Source organism: Corylus avellana, chromosome 10, assembly GCF_965113065.1.
Source record: "Corylus avellana chromosome 10, dhCorAvel1.hap1.2, whole genome shotgun sequence".
NCBI lineage: Eukaryota > Viridiplantae > Streptophyta > Magnoliopsida > Fagales > Betulaceae > Corylus > Corylus avellana.
Window position 1 is genome coordinate 18,715,640 of NC_142499.1, and position 26,496 is coordinate 18,742,135.

Genomic DNA, 26,496 nt, shown 5'->3' on the forward strand with positions numbered 1-26,496 from the left:
ACCACACTTTTGTTAATGAAATTTTTCATCGTCCAAAATAAACGTCCGACTAACGCTAACGTGGTGGACCATACTGCACCTCACGACCGTAAGGAACTCCGTCTCAGTCCCGAGCGGGCCCCAACTTCATTCCACCCGCTGCCCAATCAGAGCGAAACGCGTAGCGCACCGGCGAACAGCTGGAGCCACGATATTTTGTTGCGGCAGAATATACGGATTCCTTAAGCATTTCTCAACATTGAAACGTTGGGGAATTTTCCGTTTTCTCCCTCTGTCTCTCTCTCTCTCTGTGTCGCTATCCTGAGTCTCCCTTCCTTTCCGTCTTTAAATGGCAAAGAGGAAAGAGAGCGGGAACGCGTACAGCTCTCCTCTGCTTTCCTCTACTTAAGCGCCCTTCCCTCAGACTAGGGCATCACCATCTCTTTCGCTCTCCGTTCTCTCTCTATATCTCTCCCTCTCCCTCTCCCTCTCCCTCGAGATCTGTGCCTGTTCTTTAAGCTTCATTTGTGAGGCTTCGTTCGAAAGCAGAGCTGGAAGCAGAACTGGAAACAGGATTTGAGCCACTTGAGGTACGTTTCAGGTTCTGGCTTCCGAGTCGTAGATCGCCGTTATCCAGGGTTCTGTGGTTCCTCTTTTGTGAATTTATTTGCTCTTGCCCCCGATTTTGTTTTTGCTTATGGATCCGATTGGTCCGTTCTTATTCGTGGTGTGTGATATGGCAAACTCTGTGTGTGTGTGGCCGTTGGTTACCAATAAAAAAAAAAGTGTGTTTTTCCGTTGAATTTCAGAGTTTTGTTTTTTTTTTAGGCGAGTTGCTTGGATTTTGAGCTTCAGCGGTTTTCACTTTTATATTTATTTGACTGTTGAAGGAAACTCTGAACTGTTCGTCGCCATTTTTGGTGCGGATTGCGTATTCGACTTTGGCAGATCTGTTCCTGTTTTGTGGATGTTACGTTTTTCTGTTACGTTTTTCGAAATGCAATTGTTTCTGCGCATTTACGTTCAAGAAACTGAATTTTCTTTTCATTTTTTCATTTTCTGCCGCTGTCGGTGCATGAATGCCTACATTACGTTATTAGTCAATTAGATGCTCACCGAAGAGTCATTTGGATCCAGAAGCTTAGGGGATGTACATAATGCTTTCGTTCTATGTGATCTTGATATTGATTTTTGAAATTTGAAAATGTTAGATAAGCGTTTTGACAGAAATAACGCGTAAAATGCTAGCCAAACAATGCCTTCAAGAATATCATGTTTGGGCCTGTGGATGTACAAGATCAGCAAAAATTCTTATTTCTTTTCTGTATATTTTTTGTCGTTTCTGCTTGACTGTTAGTTGCTCCTGTTATATTTTGGAATCCTATGTGTAAACGCATATATAATATATGTAAACGCGTATATAATATTACGTGTGATCTAGTAATTGGGAACTGTCAAATAGACAAATTGTGGACTACTTCCGTTCTTCTAAGATTCAATTTGAAATAAATAAAAGTTAACAAACGGCAATATGTGGTTTGCACAAATGTCTTTATTCCGCATTAAGTATTAAGCATCTCTTTCATTACTTATTACAAATGTTGTTAATCAGATGGGTCTTCTGTCATCACTGAAAGAGTTTATTTGGCATTTCTTGTTTATGCTGTTTCCGTAATTTACACCAATGCCCGTGGGACATAAACTTTGAGAATATTGTTTATGTTAGACTCCTATGATGATGTGGCTTGAACAATAATTTCTAGAAAGATGCATTTTTGGCTTTTTTTATATCAATGTAGTTACATTTTGAAATTGCTGCATGTTTTTCAGCTTGCAGCTATGGTTCCACCAATTGAAACTCCGAACAAAACTCCCACTCCCGATGTTCATCATGGTCATCATGCCCCTCATCCACCTCTTAATGAAAGGATTCTTTCGTCCATGACCAGGAGGTCTGCTGCTGCACACCCTTGGCATGATCTTGAGATAGGTATGCAATGTCACAGTAATCCATGCGTAGTGTATACTTGGTTGTTATTTCTGTTTAATCAATGTGGCAAACCTATCATATAACCTTCTTTTCATTTCAAACAGGACCTGGAGCTCCAACCGTGTTCAACTGCGTAAGCATTCTGAACCTTTCTTACCATTTAATCGGTTTGTATCATAGGAATTATTGGTATATAACTGTTGGAGGAACCCCCTGGCTGGGGGGAGAAGCCCCATCCAAACCCCACCACCCCCCCCCCCCCCCCCCCCCCCCCAATTATTAGAAGAAACAATATGTTCTTTTCTTGTTCACAACAAAAAATCCTTTTCTAAGCTAATGATGTGGCCCCTAGCTTCTACGGACAATTTACCAAGTGGACCATTTTAAAAATTTTTAATACCACGTAACTTTTTAGTAACTGTCAATCATTTTGACTTTGTTGAAGGTCAATTGCAAAATAAAAAAAGCAATACTGAGTTGCACACACATAACAAAAGCACCAAACCCTGGAGCCACATTATCCACAAATTTTCAACCACCAATGCAACAGACTGAGGTTGATGTGGTTCCCACATGCCTGATTGTGACCACTGTTACATTCATGTATGACATGAAAATCAATATATAAAGAAACATCTTGATTTCTGCCATTATTGTGTGTGACGCTGCATAACATAATCTGCAAAACGTAGCCCTCTGATCTATCTGAAGATGTGTCTTATATTTCTATTCGTAACTATGAAATTAGAATAACTTCGAGAGACAAGTTAGATTAAAACCATAATTGTCCGGAACCGTAATATTGTTGATTTATCTCGTTTCTTTTGATAATCTACTCCAGAACATACAGTTTTGCATTTTACTTTATGTATGCAGTTTTATATTACTTTCTAAACTGTCATAGATTTTAGCTGTTCAAATTCTTATTATTCCAGAAGATTAAGGGAAAATTTGACAAGATATTCGGTAAAATATTGTTTAACATTCAGCTTTTGGACTTTACCATTGTTCTTGTCGATGGTTAATTCATTCAGGTGATTGAAATAAGTAAAGGAAGCAAGGTGAAATATGAACTCGACAAGAAAACTGGATTGATCAAGGTAATGATGTGTGCTAAGCCTTTTTTATTGTTCTCCTTGTATGTAAATCGGTTTCTAAATTGTACAAAAATGTGCAGGTTGACCGTGTGCTTTACTCATCAGTTGTGTACCCACACAACTATGGCTTCATTCCTCGTACTCTTTGTGAGGACAATGATCCCTTGGATGTCTTGATTATCATGCAGGTATGCACATCCCTGTAGCAATTGTCAAAATCTCTTCTCTACATGCATGTTTCGGTGAGTAGCACATCCATGTTTCTCTATATGCTTGAAAGAATTTAGCCGTCTAACAAGTTTGTTTGTTCAAGGCATTCAAACTTGAGTAGCACTGAGAACCATTGGAGTATGTACTACGGCTGTGTTCTAGGAAGTTGTAATGTTGAACCTGTCTGATATGTTATAGCTTTCCAACCATTTGACAGGAGCCAGTTCTTCCAGGATGCTTTCTTCGGGCTAAAGCTATAGGCCTGATGCCTATGATTGATCAGGTAAATATTCCTCAGACCTAAAAAAAAAAAGGTTTTTTTTTTTTTTCAATCCTTCAAAGGGTGTTAATTTTGATTTACGCAGGGTGAGAAAGATGACAAGATAATTGCTGTTTGTGCTGATGATCCTGAGTACCGACACTACAATGATATCAAGGAGCTCCCACCACATCGTTTGGCTGAGATCCGCCGCTTCTTTGAAGACTGTATCCTTTCCGAGTTCCATTTTTTAGCAGGCACTAATTATGAACATCTGCTAACATACCTAACGGTGTATAATGGTCCTTTTTTTCTGTAATGCCTATGGAATGACATTTAGTTGTTCCTTGACAAAGTAATCAGACAAGAAAAATGAGAACAAGGAAGTTGCAGTTAATGACTTTCTGCCTGCCTCTGCTGCCTATGATGCAATCCAGTACTCCATGTAAGCGATAATCTCTCACCTTACTTTGATGCACACACGCACATACACAAGCAGAAAGAGAGGGAGGGGATTCCCACAACCAGATAAGTGCCTGGTTTCGTCTTTTAATGTTTCTTCTGCTAATTAAATTGGTCAATCTGAAATGGAATTGATAGTAATAATATAATAATCTAAATTATGAGAAAATATTGCTTCAATATTTTTTATTTAAAAAATATTCCAATTTCTGTTTTCATTTTTGGGCAATTGATTTAAATGTTAAAATAAGAAAGATGCCAGGAGTCCCAAAGAGGTAGCTCAATCGGCTGGGACCACATTTAATGAAGTAGAGGTCACTAGTTCGAATCCCTTTCCTCCCCTCTTGTGCGGACATGTCAAAAAAAAAAAAAAAAAGATGCCAGGATTTTATAATTACTTTTCCTTGGCATTTGGTTAGTGGAATCTAACATTCTCCAGCATACACATTTTTAGGAATATGATGCTTCGGAATCTGGATTCCCAAGGATGTGACTATTCACATATTCAAAAATGATTAGGAATCTGATGGGATTCCCAAAAATATTTAATTCCCATGTTTGGTTTTCTTCTAGGCATAAATTATTTATTCTTTCCAAAATATCCTTATTTTTTCATACAAAATTATTTAAAATAAAACAAAAAATGATAGGAAAGAAAAACTATATATAAACCTTGGTTTTTGTCTTTTATTTCCCAATATATAAAGTGTGTATTATTTGATTATATATATATATATATATATATATATATATATATATATATAACCAAATAACTTGTTTATTTCCATTTTTTTGTGGAATAAAATAGTTCCTCAGTTTTGTACACAGATTTTACGTTCATAGAAGTTTGTAATGGAATAAAATAGTTTCTCACTTTTGTATACAAATTTTACAAATGGTCACAATAGAATCCAAAAAGTAGGCACTAAAAAAATAACTACAACAAATTAAAACTTTTGTTATATAATAACGATTTATACAATGGAGAGTGAGTTTTTTAAGGATTGAGGATTATGATTTAGCGGGCGTATGAGAAAGGTATAGCGTCTTATTAATAATAAAAACATATGGAAAATGTGGATTCATATTCTCTTAGATATCTGGATTCTCTCCACTTAACTACGACCAAACAAGGTAATCTTTTAGGACTCTTGGGGAATCTTAAAAGTGTGACCAATACTCTTAGGAAATCTTAAAAGGAAATCGTGAACAATTTACTCTTAGTTTATTCCTTTTTGGTTCATGTTAAGAATCTTTATGTGCATCTATTATGGTTTTCTGATTTCATTTATCTTCTTTTTTGTGTGAAGGAACCTCTATGCGGACTACATAGTGGAGAGCTTGAGGCGGTAGTCGTTTGTGGGGAGTGTAATACATAATGAAGTCGCTGTTATGTCTTCTTTCCTTAATACAAAGAACCTCTATATCTTGCTGCTGTGCATACTTTGGCTTCACGAATATGTTCTAATATTACAACATCTAAACGCATTGGCTTTTATGATGATCATGAAAAAGTACCGGGTGATTTTTGATGTAATGAATATCTAGAAGGAAAGGGAAAAATCAAGTCTGGGTTTAGATTGGATTGATGCTTGTGATAATTTTTATTATGTTTGTACTCAATTTGTCTCCCATTTTTGCAAGACCCTTTGCTTCATCCAATCATATGCAGTCTATTTGTCACCGTATTTTCAAGTACGTTTTTGCTACTCTTCAACTATGTTATGAAACAGTGTGTCGTGGCTTGTTTTAGGAAATGTCCAAATGTTTAATGTATAAATGAGTGTTTATCTTCAATATCTCAGGTGAGCAAGAGCCTAAATTCTTTCAATTATATACCAATTTCTGAATCCCAATCAATATTGCTTACAACTAATTCGTTACGCCAAAGAAAAAAAAAAAGAGAAGCAATTTTTGATTGATTGCGACTTGCTTAGAATTTTTTTATAATTTAAGAGTTTGTATTGCAATGTTAGAACATTATTTAAATAATTAAATTTACTACTTTTTTAGACTGTTGAGACAAGTGGTAATTTGACATGATATCAAAATAAAGGTTTTAAATTCGAATTTTATCTCTAAAGCACTGATTCTTATACCAATATGATCCATCTTCATAAGAGGAAACAAAAAATTTATACTCAGATGTCAACCCACCGTAAACCTCTTTTATCTGGGTTTGGCATTGGCTACGTGAAAAAGATGACTCTAAAGTGACACAGGCGAGCATTTCTGTAATTGTCAATTTGTCCCGTCATTTAACAGAGAGAAAAGTAAAGCAAATTCAGATCCCAAACTTTGATGAACATGATTAAGAACTTAAGATTAAACCCGAAAAATGAAAAATTATAATCTTTGTATTATGGCTAGATAATCATCCTTAAAATGGAACGGGAAAACAAGCATACAAATGAAATTGTTCAACTACAAAACTTGCATCATTGCACTAAAAAACTCCTTGAAATACGAAAAGATTTTCCATAAGCAGAACAGGGAAAGCTCTACCTAGTAAAAGAAACCCAGAACTTTTCCACCAACATTTTTCCTCCTAGCCTCTTCGTGGTCCATGATGCCCGCAGAAGTTGTCAACACAATATATCCAAACTGCAAATTTATATTCATTTGTTACCCCAAGAATGACACTCAAAACAGTTTAGACAAGAATAGTTTCATCATGAATCAAACCATCTGTTAGAGGTTTTCCCTTCCCCGGTTTCCCTTATTTGAAAAAAAAAAAAAAAAAAACATCTGTTAGAGGGATTTGGCCTATCTGCTGTAATTTTAATAACAGACCTCCTGTAGTTTAAACCAACGGTCAACATTGCAAGTCTCTAAAATCTAAAAGAGCTAAAACTTTTGTCCGTCACCCTTCGTCCACCGACTCAACACCCTCCCTCTTCTCCCTCTAAACTGCTTTTGCTCTCTCTCAGACATACAGAGAACAACCCAACTAGAAGAGAAAAAGAAACACTCCATTTCTTTCATCAGACCCACAAGCTTGTTGAAGTTCACCCCAACTACCCTGCTCCATAACCCATAGTTTCCAATCCCACGACTCTCTGTTTGGCTCTGTTTTTGTGCATCAGAACTGAGCCATAAACCTAACACCACATTCATCCCAAGAACTTGGGATTTGGCCTCCTCACATGTCGTGGCCTATCAGATCTTTAGAAAACATCTTTCGAGTACACCCATGTAGTATATTTCCTTCCAAGTTATGACAAATTGCGGCAATAATTGAGAAAAAATCACGAACCACCACATCAAAGGTTGATTTTCAGTGAATTTGGAGAGAATGCTCCCTACAACTCCTTTTGATCCGGGATGCATGCCCATTGGACTTTGCTCAACAGAAGGCTCCACTAAAAAAATGAACAGCAAAATAAAGAGGGAGGGTGTGGAGCCAAAGAGAAAAGGGTGACGGCCAAAACCTTCAAAATTTGGGAAGTACTGTAGTTGTTACTGGCAAAAGTCAAAACCTTTAAAGTTTGGAAAGTAACTAGCTTTTTTTAGATTTTGGACAGGCATCAATCTTGACCATTAGTTTAAACTACAAAGAGCAGGTAAGCCAAATTCCTTTTAGAGAATAAGCAATATTGAAATTTGCATGCTAACCTGCCTAGAGGGAAGCAATCTAGCAGTCCAGGGCTCAATCTCTTTGACACCAACATCAAAACGAGGGCTAATAACCCCACACTTGTTCAACCTCCCATTTAGTTCAACCACAATTTTTCCAGCTCTGTGATCATCCACAAACTCAAATTCACCAATATATCCTGGAGTCCAAAACAAAGGTGCATAAGGAGGTGAGGTTAAAAAATTAAACAATGTAACTGAAAAATCAAAGAAAACAAAAGAGATGGATGCTAACCATGCTTCTGCATGACCAACAGAAACTTGATGATAACCTTTGAGGAAGGCCTGATCATGACTTGCCGCTTTCCCCGCTTCTCAGCATTGTACATGCTCTTTAGAGCATCATTCAGAACGCTGACTCTCACCATCCTTTCAAAGACAGACTGCCATAAAAATTATAGCATGAATTAGAAAGATCATTAAAAAAATAGAAACAACAATACACTAGGAGCATTTACAACATGAATGAAACGTATCATTAACATTTCCAATATCAAGAGAATGATGAGTGCTTCTTATATAACTTAGAGCCATGCAAGATGAAAGTCTTGTGCATAGTTTTGAATAAGAGAAAAAAGTGAGGAATCCTCTTTTTGACTCTGGCTCTCCCACTCCAGCCGACAATCGTTGTTTTCCTTTTTGTTACTTCAATAGTAGCTGCTTTAGCTTCAGCCACTTGAAATTTGATATTCCTATTTATTTCTCATCAAACGAATGGCGTCTTCTTCTGAAAATCCTAGCTATTCTTAGATCCAAGAGTTGGGAGTTGGAGACCCCGAGTGGAAAGCAAGGAAAGATTCAAGTTCCTTATTAAGTGAAAGGCTCGGTCTGAGTTTCTACTCTTCGAAAGCAAAGCACCCATCATGGGATCTGCACCTGTATCCACTTCCGGTCTTGGTCCCGGTGTGACAGCTACAACCGTTTTATATTTGCCAACTGTATCTACTACCTCTATTTGGTTAATCCTCATACCTAATATCACCAGTAACATCTCAAATGAGATATTCAACAGAGACAAGATTTTGAACCTCAAGCTTATTAGCCTAATTAGCCGACTAAAAAAACTACCCCGCCTATCCCTAGCTTAGCCTATCTTATAATTAGTTCAGTCTGATGCAGCCCCATCTTCTAAGATAAGAAGCTCGTGTGCACCACCCCCACTCCCCCCTTTAGATAATATAGAGAGGGGTGAGAGTTCTTACTATTCATTGCCTCTGGGATCTCATATTTTAAGCAAAAAAAGACGGGCTTTCTAAAACTAGCCTGTTTTTCTTCTCCGTATTATGAGTGAAAAGGCATGCTTAGCCCAAAACAAGGGAAGTTTGGAAAAGCCTACCAGATGAGACTATCAACCCCTTTCTATTAAGACCTCTACATCTCCTTATGAAAAATTTACCCGGAGAGGAAAGCTCCCAACAAGCAACAGATTGAGCTTTAGAAAGCCGTTGCGCATTAGAACAAGTAACGGATAGAGCTGCACAAAAGACGTCGTGAATTGTGATTGGTATACTAATGGAAGCAATCATCACTTTCATAAACAATACAGGAAAAACTTCAGTCAATGTGATGGTCTGGGCGCTATACCATCACCACATCGAGCTGAAGGAAAAGTTGAAAAAATCGAGTTTCTTCCCGTTGAACAATATGTTAAGTTGAGCAAGAGCGAAATCTGACTGCACTAAGCGTTTATGATCATGGTTTGCTATCTTCTCGAAGATACCAAGCATAAGAACAATTTAGCGGTGTGTTACGCTCCTGAGCGGTATGAAGCCCATAGAAACAATGGCTTTCAAGAGATGCTTTGATTCTACTAAAATATTAGAGTATTTCCCAACGATTTTTTTCTTCTCACTTTTATACTTGTATGAACTCGATTTCCAAAACTAAGATACCCAGATATTCTATATTGCAAATAATACTTCTGTGCGCTTGTAAACTCCTCTCCTCTTCTATTTCATCTCAATGCATACACGCATTAAAAACCAAACAACAACTGGGTATAGCTCCATCCATTTATACTGATAGATGCAACTCTCATTATTCAAGTATCACAAAGAATGCAAATTTTCCAGAAGAAAGAAAGAGAGATAAATTCATACGAAAACAACAAGGTAACCCAAATGAATGCAACAGTCTCATCACCATTAACGCGACCATATATTATGCAAAAATCTTCAGAAAGAAAAAAAAAAACCAAAATCTTAGTTTAAGGTTGTCGATTAAGGTTGGTGAGAGCGTACCTTGGGGTTGAGCTCGCTGCGGCCGTGCCTCGACGAAGTGGAAGCAGAGAGTAAGGAGCAGGCGACTAGGGTATGGGCCTTGCCAGACACAGGTGTACATGGAACTCTTCTTCGTTTGAGAAGTAATTGTAGCGGCGGCCATTAAGGTTCTTTTACGTCGATATGTTTCGCCTCGGAAAGATGTGTCATTCAATTTAATAAAATTTATTAGCGATGAATATTTTAAAATTGATATTTTCAGTAAAGGCAACTATTGTCACCGCCATAGTCCAAAAAGTTTTCAAATCCATGCCCCTTCAAAATACGAAATTATGTTGTTAATATGTTTTAGGGTTTTTTTTTTTTTTTGGAAATTATCTCATGAAATTAAAATTTTAAAATTTATCATGTTTTAAAAGTTTCAAATTTTAAGCAGATAGTTATTTCTCCTATTATCATGTTATATCAGTTACAACTGTTATTTCAATTTTTCTTATTATTATGTTTTATTAGTTATAACTGTCGTTTTAAGTAATGATATAAATAAGACTAGAGTCTTTATAAAGTCATTCCAAATGTAATATGTTATTTAAAATCACCAACAGATCAAAATTCAATAATGATCATTTGAAATTCAATGGTGATTTTAAATGCTACATCACATTTGGGATGACTCTAGAAAGACTTTAGTCTTACTTATATCATTACTCGTCTCTATCTGCTATTTTAATGATTATAAACGGCTTATATGATTATGTTGAGAGATTAAAGCGGTTATGGAGTTTTTACCAAAAGTACATTCATATACATAATTGAACACAACACAGTAACAACAGATTATTGAAAATACACAAATGCTCTTATTTAAAAGCAAAATTAATTATGAACAGTTTTCGGTCATGGTCTACAAAGCATATAAATATAAAAGAGAAATGAAATGTTGCATTTTTTTTTTTACATCTTTTGTACATCATATGTACGAAAAGAACATTAAGAGAACACTTAACATTTTCCTTTTTAATCGATCTCATTTTAAGATTAGTATGCCTATTTTCGCGGGCTCAATTTGGTCTCGACAAACAGAAAAGATATAAAATTAGCAAAAGAATAATTCAAAATGTTTTTACGTGGACAAAATTTACTTTCAAATTAGATGCAGTTGATTAAATTGATATTTATTTTGTAAAATATATGACTTTTTAACATGTCTAAATGATGGATATTTCATGCTCGGTTAATCTTATAAAACCTCTGATATCAAATTTAAGGGTTAAATACTAAATTAGTCCCTAGGGTTTCACAACTTTATTTTTTCCCCCCTGGGTTTTCATTTTTATCACAGGAGGTCCCTGTGGTTTTGATAAGTGACCAAATTAGTCCATCCGTTAGTTGACCGTTAGTTGACCGTTAAACTGGACACGTGGACCAATCAGACGTCGACACGTGGCACATATATTAATTTTTTTTTAATTAAAAAAATGTTTTTTTTAAAAAAAAAAATTTAAAAAAAATATATTAAAAAAAAAAAAAAAAAAAAAAAGAAAAATCGTAAAAAACTAGGGGTGGCCGAGCCACCCCCTTGGCAATTTGGGGGTGGCTCGGCCACCCCCTTTGGCCATGGGGGTGGCCAGGCCACCCCCATCTGGCCGGATGGGGGTGGCTGAGCCACCCCCTGGGCACCAGGGGGTGGCTCGGCCACCCCCTTGGGCCCCAAGGGGGTGGCCGAAACCACCCCCGGTTCCCACTGGGGGTGTCTCGGCCACCCCCATGGAGCCTTGGGGGTGGCCGAAACCACCACCAATGGTATTGAAACTCAAAATATTAATATGTAATAAGTTTCAGAAAAATTTGCCATTCGAACTAATAAAAGCTTTAGACCTCACATGCGTCACAAAATTCCATCCTAACTAATAAAAGCTAATAGGAGTTTTTAAAAGATATTGTAAAATATAAAGCATTTGACATTGCGATTTAAAAAATACTCAGAGCACGTTTGAGATTGTGATTTCAATAAGTGCGATCTTAAAAATTACGTTTTTGAAATCGCTATTTTTTAAAATCGTAAAGGCGCTTGGTAAAACATATTCAAAATTACATTTTTATCAAATATTTGTTATGCGAAATCTTAATTTTGGTTTAAATTCGCACTTTTTCAAATAAGCACCCCTTAGCTTGCTTATTGAAATCACAGATTTTTTTCCTATTTTAAATTAAGTGATTTTTAAATCGCAATGCCAAATATTTTACATTTTACGATATCTTTTAAAAACGTAAATTATTCTTATAAAATCGCAATCCCAAACGCACCCTTAAACTAAAAAAAAAATTGTTATTTCTATAAGCATGCTAGAGAATGCTTATTTGAAAAAACACAAATTTAAACTAAAATCATCATTTCGCATAACAAATATTTGACAATATATATATATATATATATATATATATATATATATGTTTTACTAAACGCCTTTACAATTTTAAAAACGCAATTTTTAAAATTATACTTATTAAAATCACAATCTCAAATATATCGTTAAAGGTATCATTAGACTCCACTCCCCTACTACTCAGAAACTATTTTCATGTAATATCATTTGCTTACACGTGTCTCCAATTCATCTCCATAGCTGCCAAAAATCTAAAAAATTAATCATAACAGAAGCCCTCTTCACGGTCTACACCCTCTTTCCTAAAACCCTCACAAAAACTCTCAGAGAACCAAAATCAAACACCATGAGTTCGTTCACCAACACCACCAATTTCGACAACCTCCTCCTCCAAACCCTGATGGGCCGCCTCCAAATCCGCCCTCCGACTAGTCCTATGCAGTCCCAGTCCCTCGAGGAACTCCTCTTCGACGCCGCCAATTTCTCCGACGATATCGACGACGACGACGACGATAATAGCAACAAGACCCAGCTCGCAAAAGAAGAATCAAAGCTCGAAAAGGAAATCGTCCGGGTCATCCTCAGCGGCAAGACCGATTCCCTCAAACCCAACTCGGGCCAGGCCGTCACCATCGGCGAGCACCACATTTGCGTCGGGTTTCATGAGGAGAAGGGGTCGGATTATCGGGTGTGGGAGTGGCACGGGCACATAATGCTCTTTGACGAAGAGAACGGGTACACGCCCGAGTATATATATGGTAATTACTTCGAGAGGTTGTTGGTGAAGTCGCGTGGTGGTGAAGAGGAGAAGGAGGAGGAGGAGGAAGAGGAGAAGGAAGAGAAGGTGGCGAACTTGGGGCTAAGGGAGTTGATTGACGGTGGGGATTCAGGTGGTGGTCGGATTCTTCATCGAAGCATGAATACTGGTTCTTCAAGGTTTATATGAGAAATCCTTTTCATATTTATTGTTTCTTTTTCATTTCTAACAAATCCCTAGCTAGTTCTATCTTATTGTAGAAGGTTTTTTCGTTTTTGGTGTTCTGGGTAATTAGCAATGAGAAGTGCTTGCCTGCTTGCTTTTGCAGCTTGATAATTCTAACTGTGTCTTAAGAAATGCATATGCTATGTCCGTGATATACAATCTCATCGAAACATCTTCTTGTGTGCACCGGTGTCCTGCAATCGGCTTTGATTGAATAGTGGTTCAGTTTAGGCTTTGGATGGAATTAATGCACCTGCTTTTTTTTTTTTTTTCTCTGCAAAGATAATAAAAATTCGAGCTTTATACAACGTTATTTGGAAGTGTTATTCAACTATGAATCAGAGAAAGTGCGAGAGTGTGGTAACATAATGCTGGCTTTGGCAGATTATAACATTTTGTCTCTGCTGGAATTCGTTTTACTGAAGGGACGGGGGCTTGGGTGGTTTTGCTGGTCTGTGATAACAGCAGTGGATGTGGTTTAGTGGTATTGGAGATTATTTTTATGATTGGGGGGCTTTAGTGCATTTGCCAATTATGCTGAGAGTGGTTAGTTGATGTCATGTTGGTAGAGGGGCCTTTGATCTCTTTCTAGCTTCCACATATATTTATAGTTCAAGCATAGCAGATGCCTGAGTCTCTTTGTGAAGAAGCCACATAGGGTTTAACCAAGTCCATGCTTCAAAGTGCCAATTCTTTCCTTTAGTAGTGCTAGATACTGACTAAAAGAAGATTTGCCAAATTCCCTTTTCCAAATTTGATGACGTGGAGTTTAGCATTTGTAGGTGGCTATACTGGAAACCATGGGTCAGAAAGGAACTAGACAAGGATTCTGAGTTACCTAGTTTTCATGCCAGGAAGACACAAAACCAGATAGCCTGATATGTAGCCACAGTATCATGTTAAAATCCAGGACTGACTGGTGGTTCTATAAATTTTTTTTATGCCTTACAAGTGATTGGTTTCCGCAGCCTTCTTTAGGTTTCTGTTTGTAGAGATAGAAGTTGACACCATAAATGGTAAAAAAAAAAAAAAAAGGGCCATGAGCATAGTTTTTTAAGACAATACCAGAGAATGAAAACTCCCATATTGTGTGTGCTCACTCACTACTGCCATTACTATCAAGTAGTTAACTTTTCTGCACTAGTCTGGAGGGGTCTTAGAAGGCCAGTTGAGTTTTGGAAGTCATATGTGGTACTTTTTAACAGGCTCGTAAATTCCCTTTGCAGTGTATTATAATCTTGCCAGTCCTGTCCATTTCTTGTTTATGCATATGCAAGATGGAATTATTTTGAGGGGTGGAGTTCCTTTGTGCTAAAAAATGCTTTAGGATTGGCTCAGCAATCAATTTATTCCTTGGAATGAACAGTGAAGTAGAGTAGAGCAATTTGTGAGGCATCGACATTTGGCCAAGATGTCAATCTTATTTTACTGGCAAAAAATTCTTAAAACTTATTAAGTGACAGGATAATGTTGATTTGTTATTACCTACTTTGTCATCTAAAGTTGAAAATGGGATTGGGATTGGCTTGAGGGTCTAGGAGGTTAACCCAAATGCAGTCTGTAAATAGGTAATCTACCTGGTTCTGGCTGAACTTGTGGATATCGGCTAGATTCCAGTTGCCAACCCCTACTTTTCCGCAGTTTTTTGACAGATTGATAGGGTTGTATACATGTGTTGCCTCTATGAGATCATCAGGGCTTCGTTCCTAATATGAATAAAGTCCTGTACTCCTTATTTTCTCCATGATATCTTCATGCCTTGACATGTTTTGGGCATCAAAGGAGAGTGCTAGTTCCGATTTGGCTATGGTTCGCTGGAAAAAATTATAGGTGTTTTTAGTTGAGCTTATTCATCTTCCATGTCAGTATTGTGTAACCATATGAATGTCTTCATGAGGTCTTCGTGAAGCATATATATCTATAAAATCAATTGTTTCATTGCCTTTTAATTGCCTTCTCCCATTAAATCTGCATGTTCCTCTGATTTTTGGGACATACTGCTATTCAACACCCCAGCATAAGGTAACTCTGCATGAAATTCTCAAACCTTCTTCTGAATTACTGTATAAACTGCTTAATGCGTACTTTATTATTTAAATAATGGTTTATTCTCTTTTGTTTTAAAGGAATCTAATGGAATTTTAATGTGCATCATTCTTGTTATTCTTCTTTTTTGTTTTTACTTTGATTTTTTACCCTTCTCTGAAACTGACAGGGTTTAGTCTAGAGTCTTCAGTTAGCATAAGATGTTTTGGGATTTAAAGAGAAGCTGCACCCAGTGCTCATCCACTTGGTTGATTGGAGATTGAGGTTATTGCTTATCATTCTGCACACAATGTCCAATGCAGTTTTGAGTATTCATCGTGTCTTCTATATTTTCTGTATTTGGATTTTGAGTACATCTTTGGCTGCATAGAAAATGTGGGAAGTAATTTTGTTAAAGTAACTTCTTTATTCAGCAGAACAAGTATTTGTATCAATCTGCTAATTTTTTGTGTTGTAAATTTAAGTGTGCCTGCCGTTCTGGTTGGTAATTACAAACACGTTTGGTATCCCTTGGTTCCACAATTTGAAATCTGCATGCCTACTTTGCAGTGAAACTTTCAAATTCTCGTGCTGTTGCTATTTTTTAACTTTTTATATGGACCTTAGGCCTTTCTGCCCTTTTCCCTGGACTGGTTTTACTTGTAAGTTGTAAAGTTTCTGTGGTATCTTTCATTGAGTCATGATTACAAGAACAACCATGTGGAATTTTTTCTGTGTCAAATGGAATGGATACCATTTGTGTATTACATCTTGTCAGATCAGTGAGTAATGGTTTGACTTGACTGCCTTAACCATCATATGTTTATGTTACAATGTAGAAGTGGTTCTGGTTCAAATAGCTTTCAGTAGTTTTAGAAGAAAATTTATGTCTTGTTGGTAAATGTCTTTTCAGAGATAAGTGAGGTCTTGGAAGAGGAATGTTGTCTAACGTCAAATATCTCTTGGTAGTTTTAGAAGAAAATTGATGTGTAAGTGTAATTGGTAAATGCCTTTTCAGAGGTATGGGAGGTCTTGATAAAGAATGTGGCGGTGTTGCCTTTTGAAGCTGTGGAGACTGGAGTGCATGAGTGGTCAGTCGTTAAGCATTCACATTTGGCTCATAATTTTTAGTTAAAAGAATCACATTTATTTTATTTTATTTTAGTTATCTATTTCTTTTAAATCACTTATATCTCACTTTGAATTTTAGCTATCTAATGTTACTATTTCATTTTAATATTCTTTCTCCATTTTCACTCAAATGGGAGGAGATAATCGATGAATAAAGAAGAAATTTATTTTGCTTTGTTTAGTGTACATGTAGCAGCTAGTAGCTACCCATCTTTTTTTTTTGGTTAAAATGGCTAGCCAGTTGCTGATAGCTTTTGAGCAATTTTTGCCATCCAAAATAACCTTTGGCTATCACAATGAGAATGCCATGTTGTGGATATCCTCTTTTTAATGTAGAGCTACAACCAAGGTGGTTGTTGTTGGGTATAACTAGAGCTTTAATCGAGCCGAGTATTAAATGTTCAAGCTTGGTTTGTTTAATTTTTTTCGAACACGAACCGGGGCCGAGTTCGCTCAGGAGTTTCTTAACTTATCCATTGTATATATATGGTAAATATTATGATTTTTTAACCTTTTGTTAGTAAATCCATATTAATTATTAGTTAATGGGTAAAGATAAAGAGCACGCGGCGTGCCAAAAAAATTTTTTTTTTTTTTTTTTTTTTTTAAAAAAAGTGATTCCTGCACGGGCGTGCTACGCACGCCGCGTGCAGTGAATCATGACTCTTAGTTAATTAGATAATTTAGCTTGTCAAATCTTAAACAATCTAATCTTAAATTTATATGTTTGTCTTATAATATGTATATACATTCATTTATATATACTTAAGATGTTCTCATTATAAAGTTAAGAACAATACTAACAAATAATAAAAATGAAGTCATACGAGTTTATACAAGTCCAATCAATTTTATACGAGTTTGACTCGTTTAATAAATGAGTTTGAAAATTTGTTCAAGCTTTATTAATTTAATATATATGAATCGAGCCTGAGTTGAGCTATTTCGAATTAAGTATCAGAATAACTTCTTCCATTTTAAATACGTAGATAAGTTTGTTGACAATATAACACTTTGAATACTATATATTATATGTTATCTAATAATAATTTCATCCGTTTTGAATATGCCAGATAACTTTGTTGAGAATATAACCTTTTGAATATTAGATATTATGTTATCTAATATTTCATTTGACTTGGTCTTCAACTCTATCTTTACTTATTTTTATCTTTAGAAAAATGATTACTTTTCTCCTTCGTCCTTCTCCCATATTCTCTATTTTCAAAATTATCATTAGATTTGTAAGCCTATGGTGGGACCCACATAAACCCTATATATTCAATGATAATTTTAAAATTTGAGAGAATGAAAGAAAAACCGGAAAATAATGTAGAGCATGTCTCTTATCTTTTCTTCAAATGCCAAGCTTTTCTATGCTTAAAAACGGCCAAAAACTTTATACACAAGAAAATTTGCACTATGAGTTTGGCCATTTTGCCCTCCTCATATCCTCCACCTACACTTTCAGGGTGATATGTCTCACCTAAAAGACTTTGTACGTCAATTACAGAATTGGCTACCAACTATTAACATACATTACAGTTATCTAGTAATACCGGTAATATTAGGGGCCTGGTAATATTATGAGCTAATTACCAGTATAATTTGGGTTCAAACTCTCTCACATACCGGTAATAACTCAAAAGTTTCTACTTAGAATATTCAATTAACATGAAAGGTGAAGTATAAAGACAATATTCGAACTCAGGTTAAATTATTAATTATTCCAAAGACTTAAATTTGTTGGAAATTTGAATTCAATAATTTTAATTAATATTCTATAATTTAATTAATAATCTGCCATTAAAGAAGATTTGTAAATTAGCTTTCTTTTAATTGTTAAAAAAACTAAGAATTAAAAATAAACCTTTTTCGGTGCTACAAAATATGCATATATTAGAACTTCTTCCGGCCCGGAATAGTTTGCTGCTAGGTAATTCAAATAAAACATAAGTCTCATTGGTATCTTATAAAGCTGAATAGGTCATCATAAGTTTCAGTTCCATTTGGCTGGTTCCTCAGTTATACAGATCTAAATAAGCCAGTTCTTATCAGGTTGAAGATCAAACTTCACATTGGGTTTTTTTTTTTTTTCTTTTTTTCTTTGATAAAAGGCGAAATATATATATATTTGTTACAATGGATGGTCTTTTTCACTCTGGATCAATTAAAGAAAGAATGAGAAATTGATGGGAAATAATGAGAGATTAATTGGAAATGCTTCTAAACACAAGGTAGGAAGCGGCCTACATAACTAAAAAAAAAAAAATGCACTCTAAAATTGGCACTTCTAAGCGTTCCAACTCTGAATAAAATTCATATCTAAGTAGAGATTAGAAATAATGCAGGAAAAGTTCCAATCTGAGAACATATTAGGATTGTTGATGACAAGAATGATGCTGGAGCATCCCCTTCAATAATAAGAGAGCTGCACCAAATGAATAAAATAAAATAAATAAATAAAAGCTACACCAAACCATTAGTGATAGTGGTTCAGTAGCTACAAGAAAATTCTCAAAGTCATTAGACATGTATTAGGGTGAGAGTTCGACTCCGAAAATGAGAATCCTCAATCTTTTTAGTATTAATTGCCTTGAGTCTCACTGATGTCGTTGCACCCACAGGGCAGCACGGGTAAAAGTAATATTACCATCAAAGTCATTGAGAACAGGAGCTGCCACCCAAAATCTAATCTAATGGCTACATCAAAGTTAGCCGCAATACTTCATGGAGGAGGAGAAAACCAGAGGGAGGTGATGGAAGAGGAGCTCTGTCGGCCAACAGGTGAGCCCTAGTAGAAAGGTTGATCAGCTTCAAAGAAGCTATGCAAAACTAAAAGCTTGCATATATGCTTGGCATCCTTCAGAATAGGCCGACAAAAACCTGGTGGGTCATAGCATCATCGCAAAATGTTAATACTTGTATATACTTCTCCCTGATGAATATAGTCAACTTTCTAAGTTAGCATCATGAAATGGCAAAGTAAAGAAAACAACCCCTCTTTTAAATACCAAATTAATTCACCACACAAGAGTAACTTCAAAGCTTACTTCTGTTAAAGTTTGTATGAACAGTTTAAATATAAAAGGTAGAGGCTATTATATTATTCAATTTATTCTAACCTAATACAAGCATCCTATTATATAGGATTAGAGGAAATAGCATAAAGACTAAACTACCCTTAAAACCCTAATGACTCAAACCCTAAAACTTCCCCTCAAGCTGGAGCATATACATCATATGAATCTAGCTTGGAAGATACAAGCAAACGAAAAACAACTAGAAAAACATACTCTAACACTCCCCCTCAAGCTGGAATAGCTTGGAGTACACAATACAAATAACAAGATAATTAAATAAAACTTCAAGGCCGGTCGAAAATTCATCGGAAACTTGAACAACGAAGATTTGATCGGATCTCGCCGCAAAACACCAAGACCGGTCAGATACAAAGATCACTAACAAGAGGTGATCAGGTCTCGCTGGAGAATCCAAGGCCGGTCGGATAGATCGATCACTAACAACTTGGAATCGGTTCTCACCGCAAAACACCAAAGCCGGTCGGATACATCGATCACCAACAACCAACAACAATTACATTTCACATGATTAACCAACGATCACCAGGCCTCTCCTTGTTATTCAACTTAATTTGACCTAATACAAACAACCAAATATATAGACTAAACCCTATTGACAAAAAGACCAAATTACCCTTGAACCCTAATATCTCTTCTAACCCTCCTCAAGCTAGATCAGATAAATTATATAAATCCAGCTTAGAAGAACAAGCAAACGAAAAACACATATAAAAACATACTCTAATAGTTAAAGAGTAACCCTAACCAATAACCAATGATGCCTCTAGGAAAGAAGATGCAAGAAATTTGCAGAACTAGGAAGCAGAAAGAAACAAACATATCATTGGAGGGATTTAGGCAGAACTGGAAACAGATTATATAGAGTACCAAATGGATCAATTACCTGAACATGTGAATTTATGTCAATTGCATTGCAACTCTCTCTCTCTCTCTCTAAGGCTAGACCCATCTTTGAAATCCAGCATTGGTAAACGAAATCCATGGCATACTCCAATTCCTTGTCATTTTATCCATCAGTAAAAAGCCACACTACACTATGGTTGTGACGATTTAACCAAGTCAACCAGGATCACACCTAATGCCAACAAATTCGAATGATCTTTTGCATTTAGGAAGAGATCCTAAATGCAATACAACTCATTTTGTTTAAATCTCTGTAGCTAACCGTTTAAGAATCAAATTATTTTTCAATATGGTAAGAATATATATATATATATATACCATATTGAAAAACAGTTTAGATCCAATTAACACACCTAGAGGGTGGTGAATAGGTGTTCTAAAAACAAATTTTACCAATTAAAATTAAAAGAGACAAACACCACGCAATATCAATCAACAAAAATCCACAATAGAAGTGCAGGAAATCAAAAGATAACACACATGAATTTTGTTTACGAAATGGAAACCACTCCGAGGGCACTCATCCACAAGCAAATTCCATTGTAGAAGAAAATTATTACAACCTGTTTAAGTACTTACAAAACTTTGTAGATTACCCTTGTAACCTTTTCCCGCATTTGATTAAAAAAAAAAAAAAAAACTTTGTAGATTCAAAGCATGACTTGTAATTCCATGAGTGGCGCACTCAATCTCTACTCTAAAGTGGACTCTAGCCTTTTTCTACAGCAACTTGCTGCGAACGAACTTGTTTAATCTATAGAACTCAAGTTGCTCTAATGAACTCATCAGCCGTTTACCAACACTAGAAAAAAAAAACGATTAAGGATTTCATAGTAGTTTTGTAATAAGAAGAGAAGTAGAGAAGTTTAAGCTTAGGGAAGGTTTAGGCTTTCTCTCTTAAGGGATTTCAGGTTTCCTCTCGATAACCTCTAAATAATTAAAAATCGTGTAAAGTATGGTATTTATAGGTAGGGTAACAATTTGGGTTAAACAAGGAATCCTATCTAAAATAGGATTAAAATTCCTGCAAACTTGCTCGAGCGAGAGTTGAGGAAGTTTCTATTTGGGCTTGCTCAAGTGACTATAGTGTGAGGGGTCGAGCAACATTTATGTTTGGGCTTGGAACTTGTTCACTCGAGCATGAATCGAGTGGGGATCAAATGACATTGCGAGCATTGCATAACTTCCTTACTCAAGCGTAGATCAAGAGATAGTTGAGCGAGTCTTCATAAAGGGCAAGTCTTGAACCAAACTCAACCCTAACTCAACTACTATAAATTACAACCCAAAGGACCCATGTTTTGAGAGTTGGATTTGCCTACACAAATACAAAAACGTAAGAATCTCCCCTTTTGACAATTTCGTGACAAAACATTAAAATACCACAAAATGCAATTGAAGCTAATCCTATCATACCAACGAAACACGACTACTCCAAATTACATAAAACCCTAAAACCATGAAACACAAACATCTGAATGGTTGAATAAAATGAACCTGTGCCCTGATACATTCACAAACACATAAAGGTGTAGGCAACATATAACTTTGATGAAAATTTATCATTAAACAGCAATAGCAGAAGATCACATATATCCATAACAAAAAATTATCCATATCCACATATCACAATATATACTACTCCCCCTTTTAATCCCCAATGACGAAGGGAAAGTACAACATAAATGATCAGCTCCATCAGCATCCTGCCAGTCATGGATAGCACGGATGTCTTACTCCATCTGATCCAGACGATTTTAAGCTAAGGGAAATCAAGTAATCAAGCAAGGAAAAGGGAGACCAACTCAATTGTTTGAAGACTAAAACACATAATGATTACTCTGAAAAATGACTAACTATATCAATGGCCTATGGGGACTCCAGTAATTAATGCATAAGGCATGTAAGCCCTACCAACTCCTAATAGAATACTGATTTGAGCAGATAATTCTACAGAGAGTTAGATTCTCGGCAGTGAATGGCAAAGGCTGGGCATTGGGTATAGAGTGATGCCATTTAGAATGATACTCATGAAAAATATAAATTATAAAATCTTTATCAGGTGCAATTTCAGAAGAATATGGATAAGGTGACTACTTAACAATAGGTAATCCACAAATAGAAGATGAGTGAAATGGTGAATCTAAAAGAAATTGTCCTCAAGCTATAAAACTCACGAACTAATTCCATAGAAGGCTGAGGAAAACCAGTAGTCAAAGATAACTATTATAGAGATTAAAAGATATGGGGAATTGATGTACCTTGAAGCTCAGCAATGCGAATCTCACGCTCCATAAGAAGAGAGCCTGTGGAAAAATTAGTCTCAAAAAGTTCTTGAGCCTATCATCTTGAAACGGCTAGTTGCAGGAGCAGAAGAGGCAGGACAGGCACAAACACGTCAAGGCATCGTTAATTTGAGCCATACACATAACAAAATCACACCCATAAGAAATAGAGAAACACATAACATATGAGGTAAAACCGAGGCCTAAGAACCTAAACCAAAATTTTAAAATCCAAGGAAAATCACCTTAGACCTAAATGGAATGACATGGTAACACCTAAAATGCATAACCGAATTAAAATACAAAGAAACATCACAAGAAAAATCAAAGAAATTGAAAGAAAACTGAGGCATTCATCAAACACTCTTGAAAATTAACCTAAATACGTAAGGCACAAATTAAAGAAACAACCCACAAGCAATTGATGCACAGAAACAAAGCAAATTTGCATGAATCCCAGAAATGGTTAAAGATTGTGAGCTATACCCAACAAACAAAAAAAAATGAACAAAGAGGAAAGGATAAATACCACTACACACGGTGGAAGATGAAGGAGTAAAGGTAGAGATGATTTGGAGGCACACACAAAAAAAAAAAAAAAAAAATGGAGAAGAAGAATGGCATTCCTAGAGGTCTCGCACAAAGGGATGCTCAAGCGGCCGGAAAAAGAGGGGAAAGAATCAGGTTTTAAATGCTGGACATCAGGCGTCTGTCGCGGCTGTCCAATCTCGCTCAAGCAACACTAACACGAGTGTTTAAGAGAGAGTCCAGCAAAATTTGTGCGTGGGCTTTTCCTAGTGGTTATCATTTTCTACAATTAATGATGAAAACGAGATACACGGATTGCGAATTCTAAGGAAAGTTCCTCCTCCACTTTGACTATGCCCATTGTCATCCCCATGCTTCTTAAGGAAAGTGGGTCATTTACCATATCACTTTTAACTTCCAGTATTGGCTGGGCCTCCATTGAAATGAGTTTCTGGCCTACCTTCGGATTAAATATCTTCCATTTTCTGGCAGTTAAACCCATATTTTATAATAGGGTTTCATAAAAATCAACTACCAATTTACTGCATTTGAACATCATACCAACATAATTGATTATAATCTTATGATTTTCTCTTAGCAATCAATCCCTTGATTTATTGATTGTGATATGGAAAATGAATCATACTTCTTCAGCAATCTCGAATTGAAGCAACAAGTGAGAGCTCCAAACTGGGCTGCAATTCGATTTCATTCATTGAAAAGCAAAGGATGTTCTACAAAGTACATGGGGAAAAAAAAAAAAAAAAAAAGGTACAATGGTGTCCTAATTCCTAAGAACAAGATGAAGCTTCCCCTACAAGCCACATACAGAAAGGAAATTACATACAGAGACACAAATACTTTGCTCAAATACTTCTCTGAGAAGTTCAAGCTTTCCGAGGAGACTTGGTGGCCTTGGATGGAGACTTGGGCTCCTTGGTTGCCACCTTTTCAGACTTCTTGGGCAGAAGGATGGGGTTGATGTTGGGAAGTACACCTCCGTGCGCAATGGTCACACCGGCCAGAAGCTTTCCGAGCTCCTCATCGTTCCTCACGGCCAGTAACACGTGCCTTGGTATAATCCTGTTCTTCTTGTTGTCTCTTGCAGCATTTCCAGCCAGCTCCAAAACCTAAAACAAATTTCAAATAATGTACCACTTGCTGAGACTACAGAAATGCAAGATCTATCTCAGAATACAGTAATTGAAAAACTACAACTTAAATTGACTAACTACAAAAGCATAAAAACGAAGGACCTGTTTGGTTGCCGAGAAAACCGACAAAAGATAGAAGATAAGCTTTAAAATCTAAATTACTAGGCAATAGACTAACGATGCTACTTTGTTCCTCTTTTCCAACACTAAACCAAGCAGAACAAAGCAGGAAGTTCAACTCCAAAAAAAAGATTTCAGCTGGAAACCCTAAATTGTCAAAGCAACGAAAAATTCCAACAGAGAAAGGAGTGGATAAACTACCTCAGCAGCTAGGTACTCGAGCACGGCGGCGAGGTAAACCGGAGCGCCGGTTCCGACGCGCTGAGCGTACCGGCCTTTCTTCAAGTACCGCCCGATCCGTCCAACTGGGAACTGTAGACCGGCTTTAACGGACCGGGTCACCGGTTTCTTCCTGGGACCACCGCCCTTCCTCCCTGCGGCACCTCTCTTCAACTTTCCTCCACCTTCCATGAGTCAAAAAGAGCTTAGTCCAAAGAAGGAAAATTTTCTCGCAAAACAAACGGAAAAAAAGAAAAATGTGGACGACCAGTTGAGGTTGGGTGGGTGAGGTTTTTAATACGGGCGTGGTAAGAGTTCGGAAGCACCCTGCTTTGTGATTGAGGGACGGAGACCGCTGGATTAGTATAGTAATCGACGGTTATAAAGTGATGATGTTGGCGATCCGTGAGACGTGGAGTGGACCAATGGGAGGGGGACATGGGTTCGGATAAATGAATTGAAAAGAGTGGAGGGTAGGCAGTCGATGTCGTCTTGGATATGTTTCAAAGTGGATGTGTTGAGCTTTGTGTTTGTTTCAAGAAAATTATGTTACGCGTATTTTTATTTGACATAGATTCCTAAACCACGTTTGGGGTGGCGACCAACCCCTACGCGCTTTCTTTGTTTCAAGAAATGTTACGCGTATTTTTACTTTTATGTTCCTAACTTATGTTTGGGGTAGTGTGATCATTCTAGATTTGCTTTAGAGATGATTGTGTTACCCCGAAAACTCTTTTGAGGTAGTCGTGGTCACCTCCAACACCCTTGGGGTGGGTCACGACCATCCCAAAAGAGTTTCAAGGGTGGTTGGGGTGGCCACAACCACCTCATATTTGTTTCAGGGGGATCGCAGTCACTTACTTTATTTATTTATTTATGAATTGAAAATAATAATAATATTAGATTTTTGGTAATTTTGATTCAATTCCAGTTTTTAAGTATACATGTTGTTTCTGAACTACGGAACATGAATAACTATTTCATCTCGTTCTCCTTTATTCTCAGTAATAACTATTCAATTTCTTAATAAAATACGCATTTCGCGAATCAAACGAGCCTTAAGTGTATATATTTTTAACGTTAATTAAAATGGAATTTTGAAGTTTAACAGTAATTTATTCAAAAAATATGAGAGCGAGAATGATACAATAGTGTGTATAACATTTCTCTTCACATGTCCAGGTAGATATAAGGCTTAGCTCGACCATTCATCGGGATTTATTTGGATCTTCTGTTCATGGCCCATTAAACCCAATGCCAAGAATTTGAGGAAAGCTCGGGGACATTTATGATTTTTTTTAAGGATAATTTTATATTTAATTACTGCTTTCAAAAAAACACCTCCATACTCTATGATTTAAAAACACATATTTTTTTTACGTTTTTAAATCACAATTTTTTTAAAACGCAATTTTAAATAAATTATTTTTTACGATTTGGTTTAAAATCACTTTTTTTTGTTTATAAAATCACAATGTCAAACGTAAGATTTACTTTACCATCACTTGAGAATAGTGTTGTGGTGTTTCCATTGTATTGTTAAAAAATTCTTGCTAAGAATATTTTGAACCTAGGTACCTTATAAAATTTCTTGGGATTTAAAAAGTACAAGCAAAAAATAAAAAATAAAAAACAAATAAATAAATAAATCTCTACCATTAAAAAAATTGACAAAAATCTATTACCACATCCGCAGTTTGATCTAAGAGCATTTTCAATAGAAGAGCTAAATGTTACTTTTATCTAAAATAGTTATTCAAATGTTTTAAAAAGCTCCTACATTAAATTAGCCAAAAAAAAAAATGT

The 26,496-nt window shown here is 36.2% G+C and overlaps 4 protein-coding genes across 5 annotated transcripts; 2 read left to right on the plus strand and 2 right to left on the minus strand.

The window, feature by feature from the left end:
• The first annotated feature begins 281 nt into the window (after positions 1-281).
• LOC132191785 (soluble inorganic pyrophosphatase 4) lies at positions 282-5,685 on the plus strand. The gene is made up of 9 exons (XM_059606882.2): positions 282-569; positions 1,810-1,969; positions 2,074-2,102; positions 3,004-3,069; positions 3,147-3,254; positions 3,494-3,559; positions 3,642-3,762; positions 3,899-3,980; positions 5,308-5,685. Exons 2-9 carry the CDS (start codon positions 1,819-1,821, stop codon positions 5,348-5,350), a joined length of 666 nt encoding a protein of 221 aa, XP_059462865.1. The 5' UTR covers positions 282-569; positions 1,810-1,818; the 3' UTR covers positions 5,351-5,685.
• A 651-nt stretch (positions 5,686-6,336) lies between these two features.
• On the minus strand, positions 6,337-9,984 carry LOC132192262 (small ribosomal subunit protein uS8). The gene is made up of 4 exons (XM_059607539.2): positions 9,874-9,984; positions 7,869-8,016; positions 7,613-7,773; positions 6,337-6,601 (listed from the first exon to the last, which is right to left on the minus strand). The coding sequence occupies exons 2-4, from the start codon at positions 7,999-8,001 to the stop codon at positions 6,503-6,505; spliced, it is 393 nt and encodes a 130-aa protein (XP_059463522.1). The 5' UTR covers positions 8,002-8,016; positions 9,874-9,984; the 3' UTR covers positions 6,337-6,502.
• Positions 9,985-12,494: 2,510 nt separating this feature from the next.
• Positions 12,495-16,013, plus strand: LOC132162058 (uncharacterized). 2 transcript variants are annotated; one of them, XM_059572305.2, is made up of 2 exons: positions 12,496-13,175; positions 15,437-16,013. In XM_059572305.2, the coding sequence occupies exons 1-2, from the start codon at positions 12,586-12,588 to the stop codon at positions 15,441-15,443; spliced, it is 597 nt and encodes a 198-aa protein (XP_059428288.2). In that variant the 5' UTR covers positions 12,496-12,585; the 3' UTR covers positions 15,444-16,013. The 2 variants fall into 2 exon arrangements, with proteins under 2 accessions (XP_088366984.1, XP_059428288.2); XM_088510858.1 differs by lacking the exon at positions 15,437-16,013 and having other exon boundaries at positions 12,495-13,185.
• A 7,861-nt stretch (positions 16,014-23,874) lies between these two features.
• Positions 23,875-24,980, minus strand: LOC132191635 (histone H2A). Its single transcript, XM_059606724.2, has 2 exons — positions 24,673-24,980; positions 23,875-24,327 (listed from the first exon to the last, which is right to left on the minus strand). The coding sequence occupies exons 1-2, from the start codon at positions 24,880-24,882 to the stop codon at positions 24,085-24,087; spliced, it is 453 nt and encodes a 150-aa protein (XP_059462707.1). The 5' UTR covers positions 24,883-24,980; the 3' UTR covers positions 23,875-24,084.
• Between the last annotated feature and the right edge of the window lie 1,516 nt (positions 24,981-26,496).

What these genes read in the sequence shown, in the direction of transcription:
- LOC132191785 (XM_059606882.2), top strand. Translation starts at nt 1,819, where the DNA reads ATGGTTCCACCAATTGAAACTCCGAACAAAACTCCCACTCCCGATGTT. An exon ending in ATGTCTTGATTATCATGCAG is followed by an intron (nt 3,255 to 3,493) that starts GTATGCACATCC and finishes ACCATTTGACAG; the next exon opens with GAGCCAGTTCTTCCAGGATG. An exon ending in CCGCCGCTTCTTTGAAGACT is followed by an intron (nt 3,763 to 3,898) that starts GTATCCTTTCCG and finishes CAAAGTAATCAG; the next exon opens with ACAAGAAAAATGAGAACAAG.
- LOC132192262 (XM_059607539.2), bottom strand. Translation starts at nt 8,001, where the DNA reads ATGGTGAGAGTCAGCGTTCTGAATGATGCTCTAAAGAGCATGTACAAT. An exon ending in GTTGGTCATGCAGAAGCATG is followed by an intron (nt 7,774 to 7,868) that starts GTTAGCATCCAT and finishes TTTGGACTCCAG; the next exon opens with GATATATTGGTGAATTTGAG. An exon ending in GATTGCTTCCCTCTAGGCAG is followed by an intron (nt 6,602 to 7,612) that starts GTTAGCATGCAA and finishes ATAAATTTGCAG; the next exon opens with TTTGGATATATTGTGTTGAC.
- LOC132162058 (XM_088510858.1), top strand. Translation starts at nt 12,586, where the DNA reads ATGAGTTCGTTCACCAACACCACCAATTTCGACAACCTCCTCCTCCAA.
- LOC132191635 (XM_059606724.2), bottom strand. Translation starts at nt 24,882, where the DNA reads ATGGAAGGTGGAGGAAAGTTGAAGAGAGGTGCCGCAGGGAGGAAGGGC. An exon ending in TCGAGTACCTAGCTGCTGAG is followed by an intron (nt 24,328 to 24,672) that starts GTAGTTTATCCA and finishes AATTTGTTTTAG; the next exon opens with GTTTTGGAGCTGGCTGGAAA.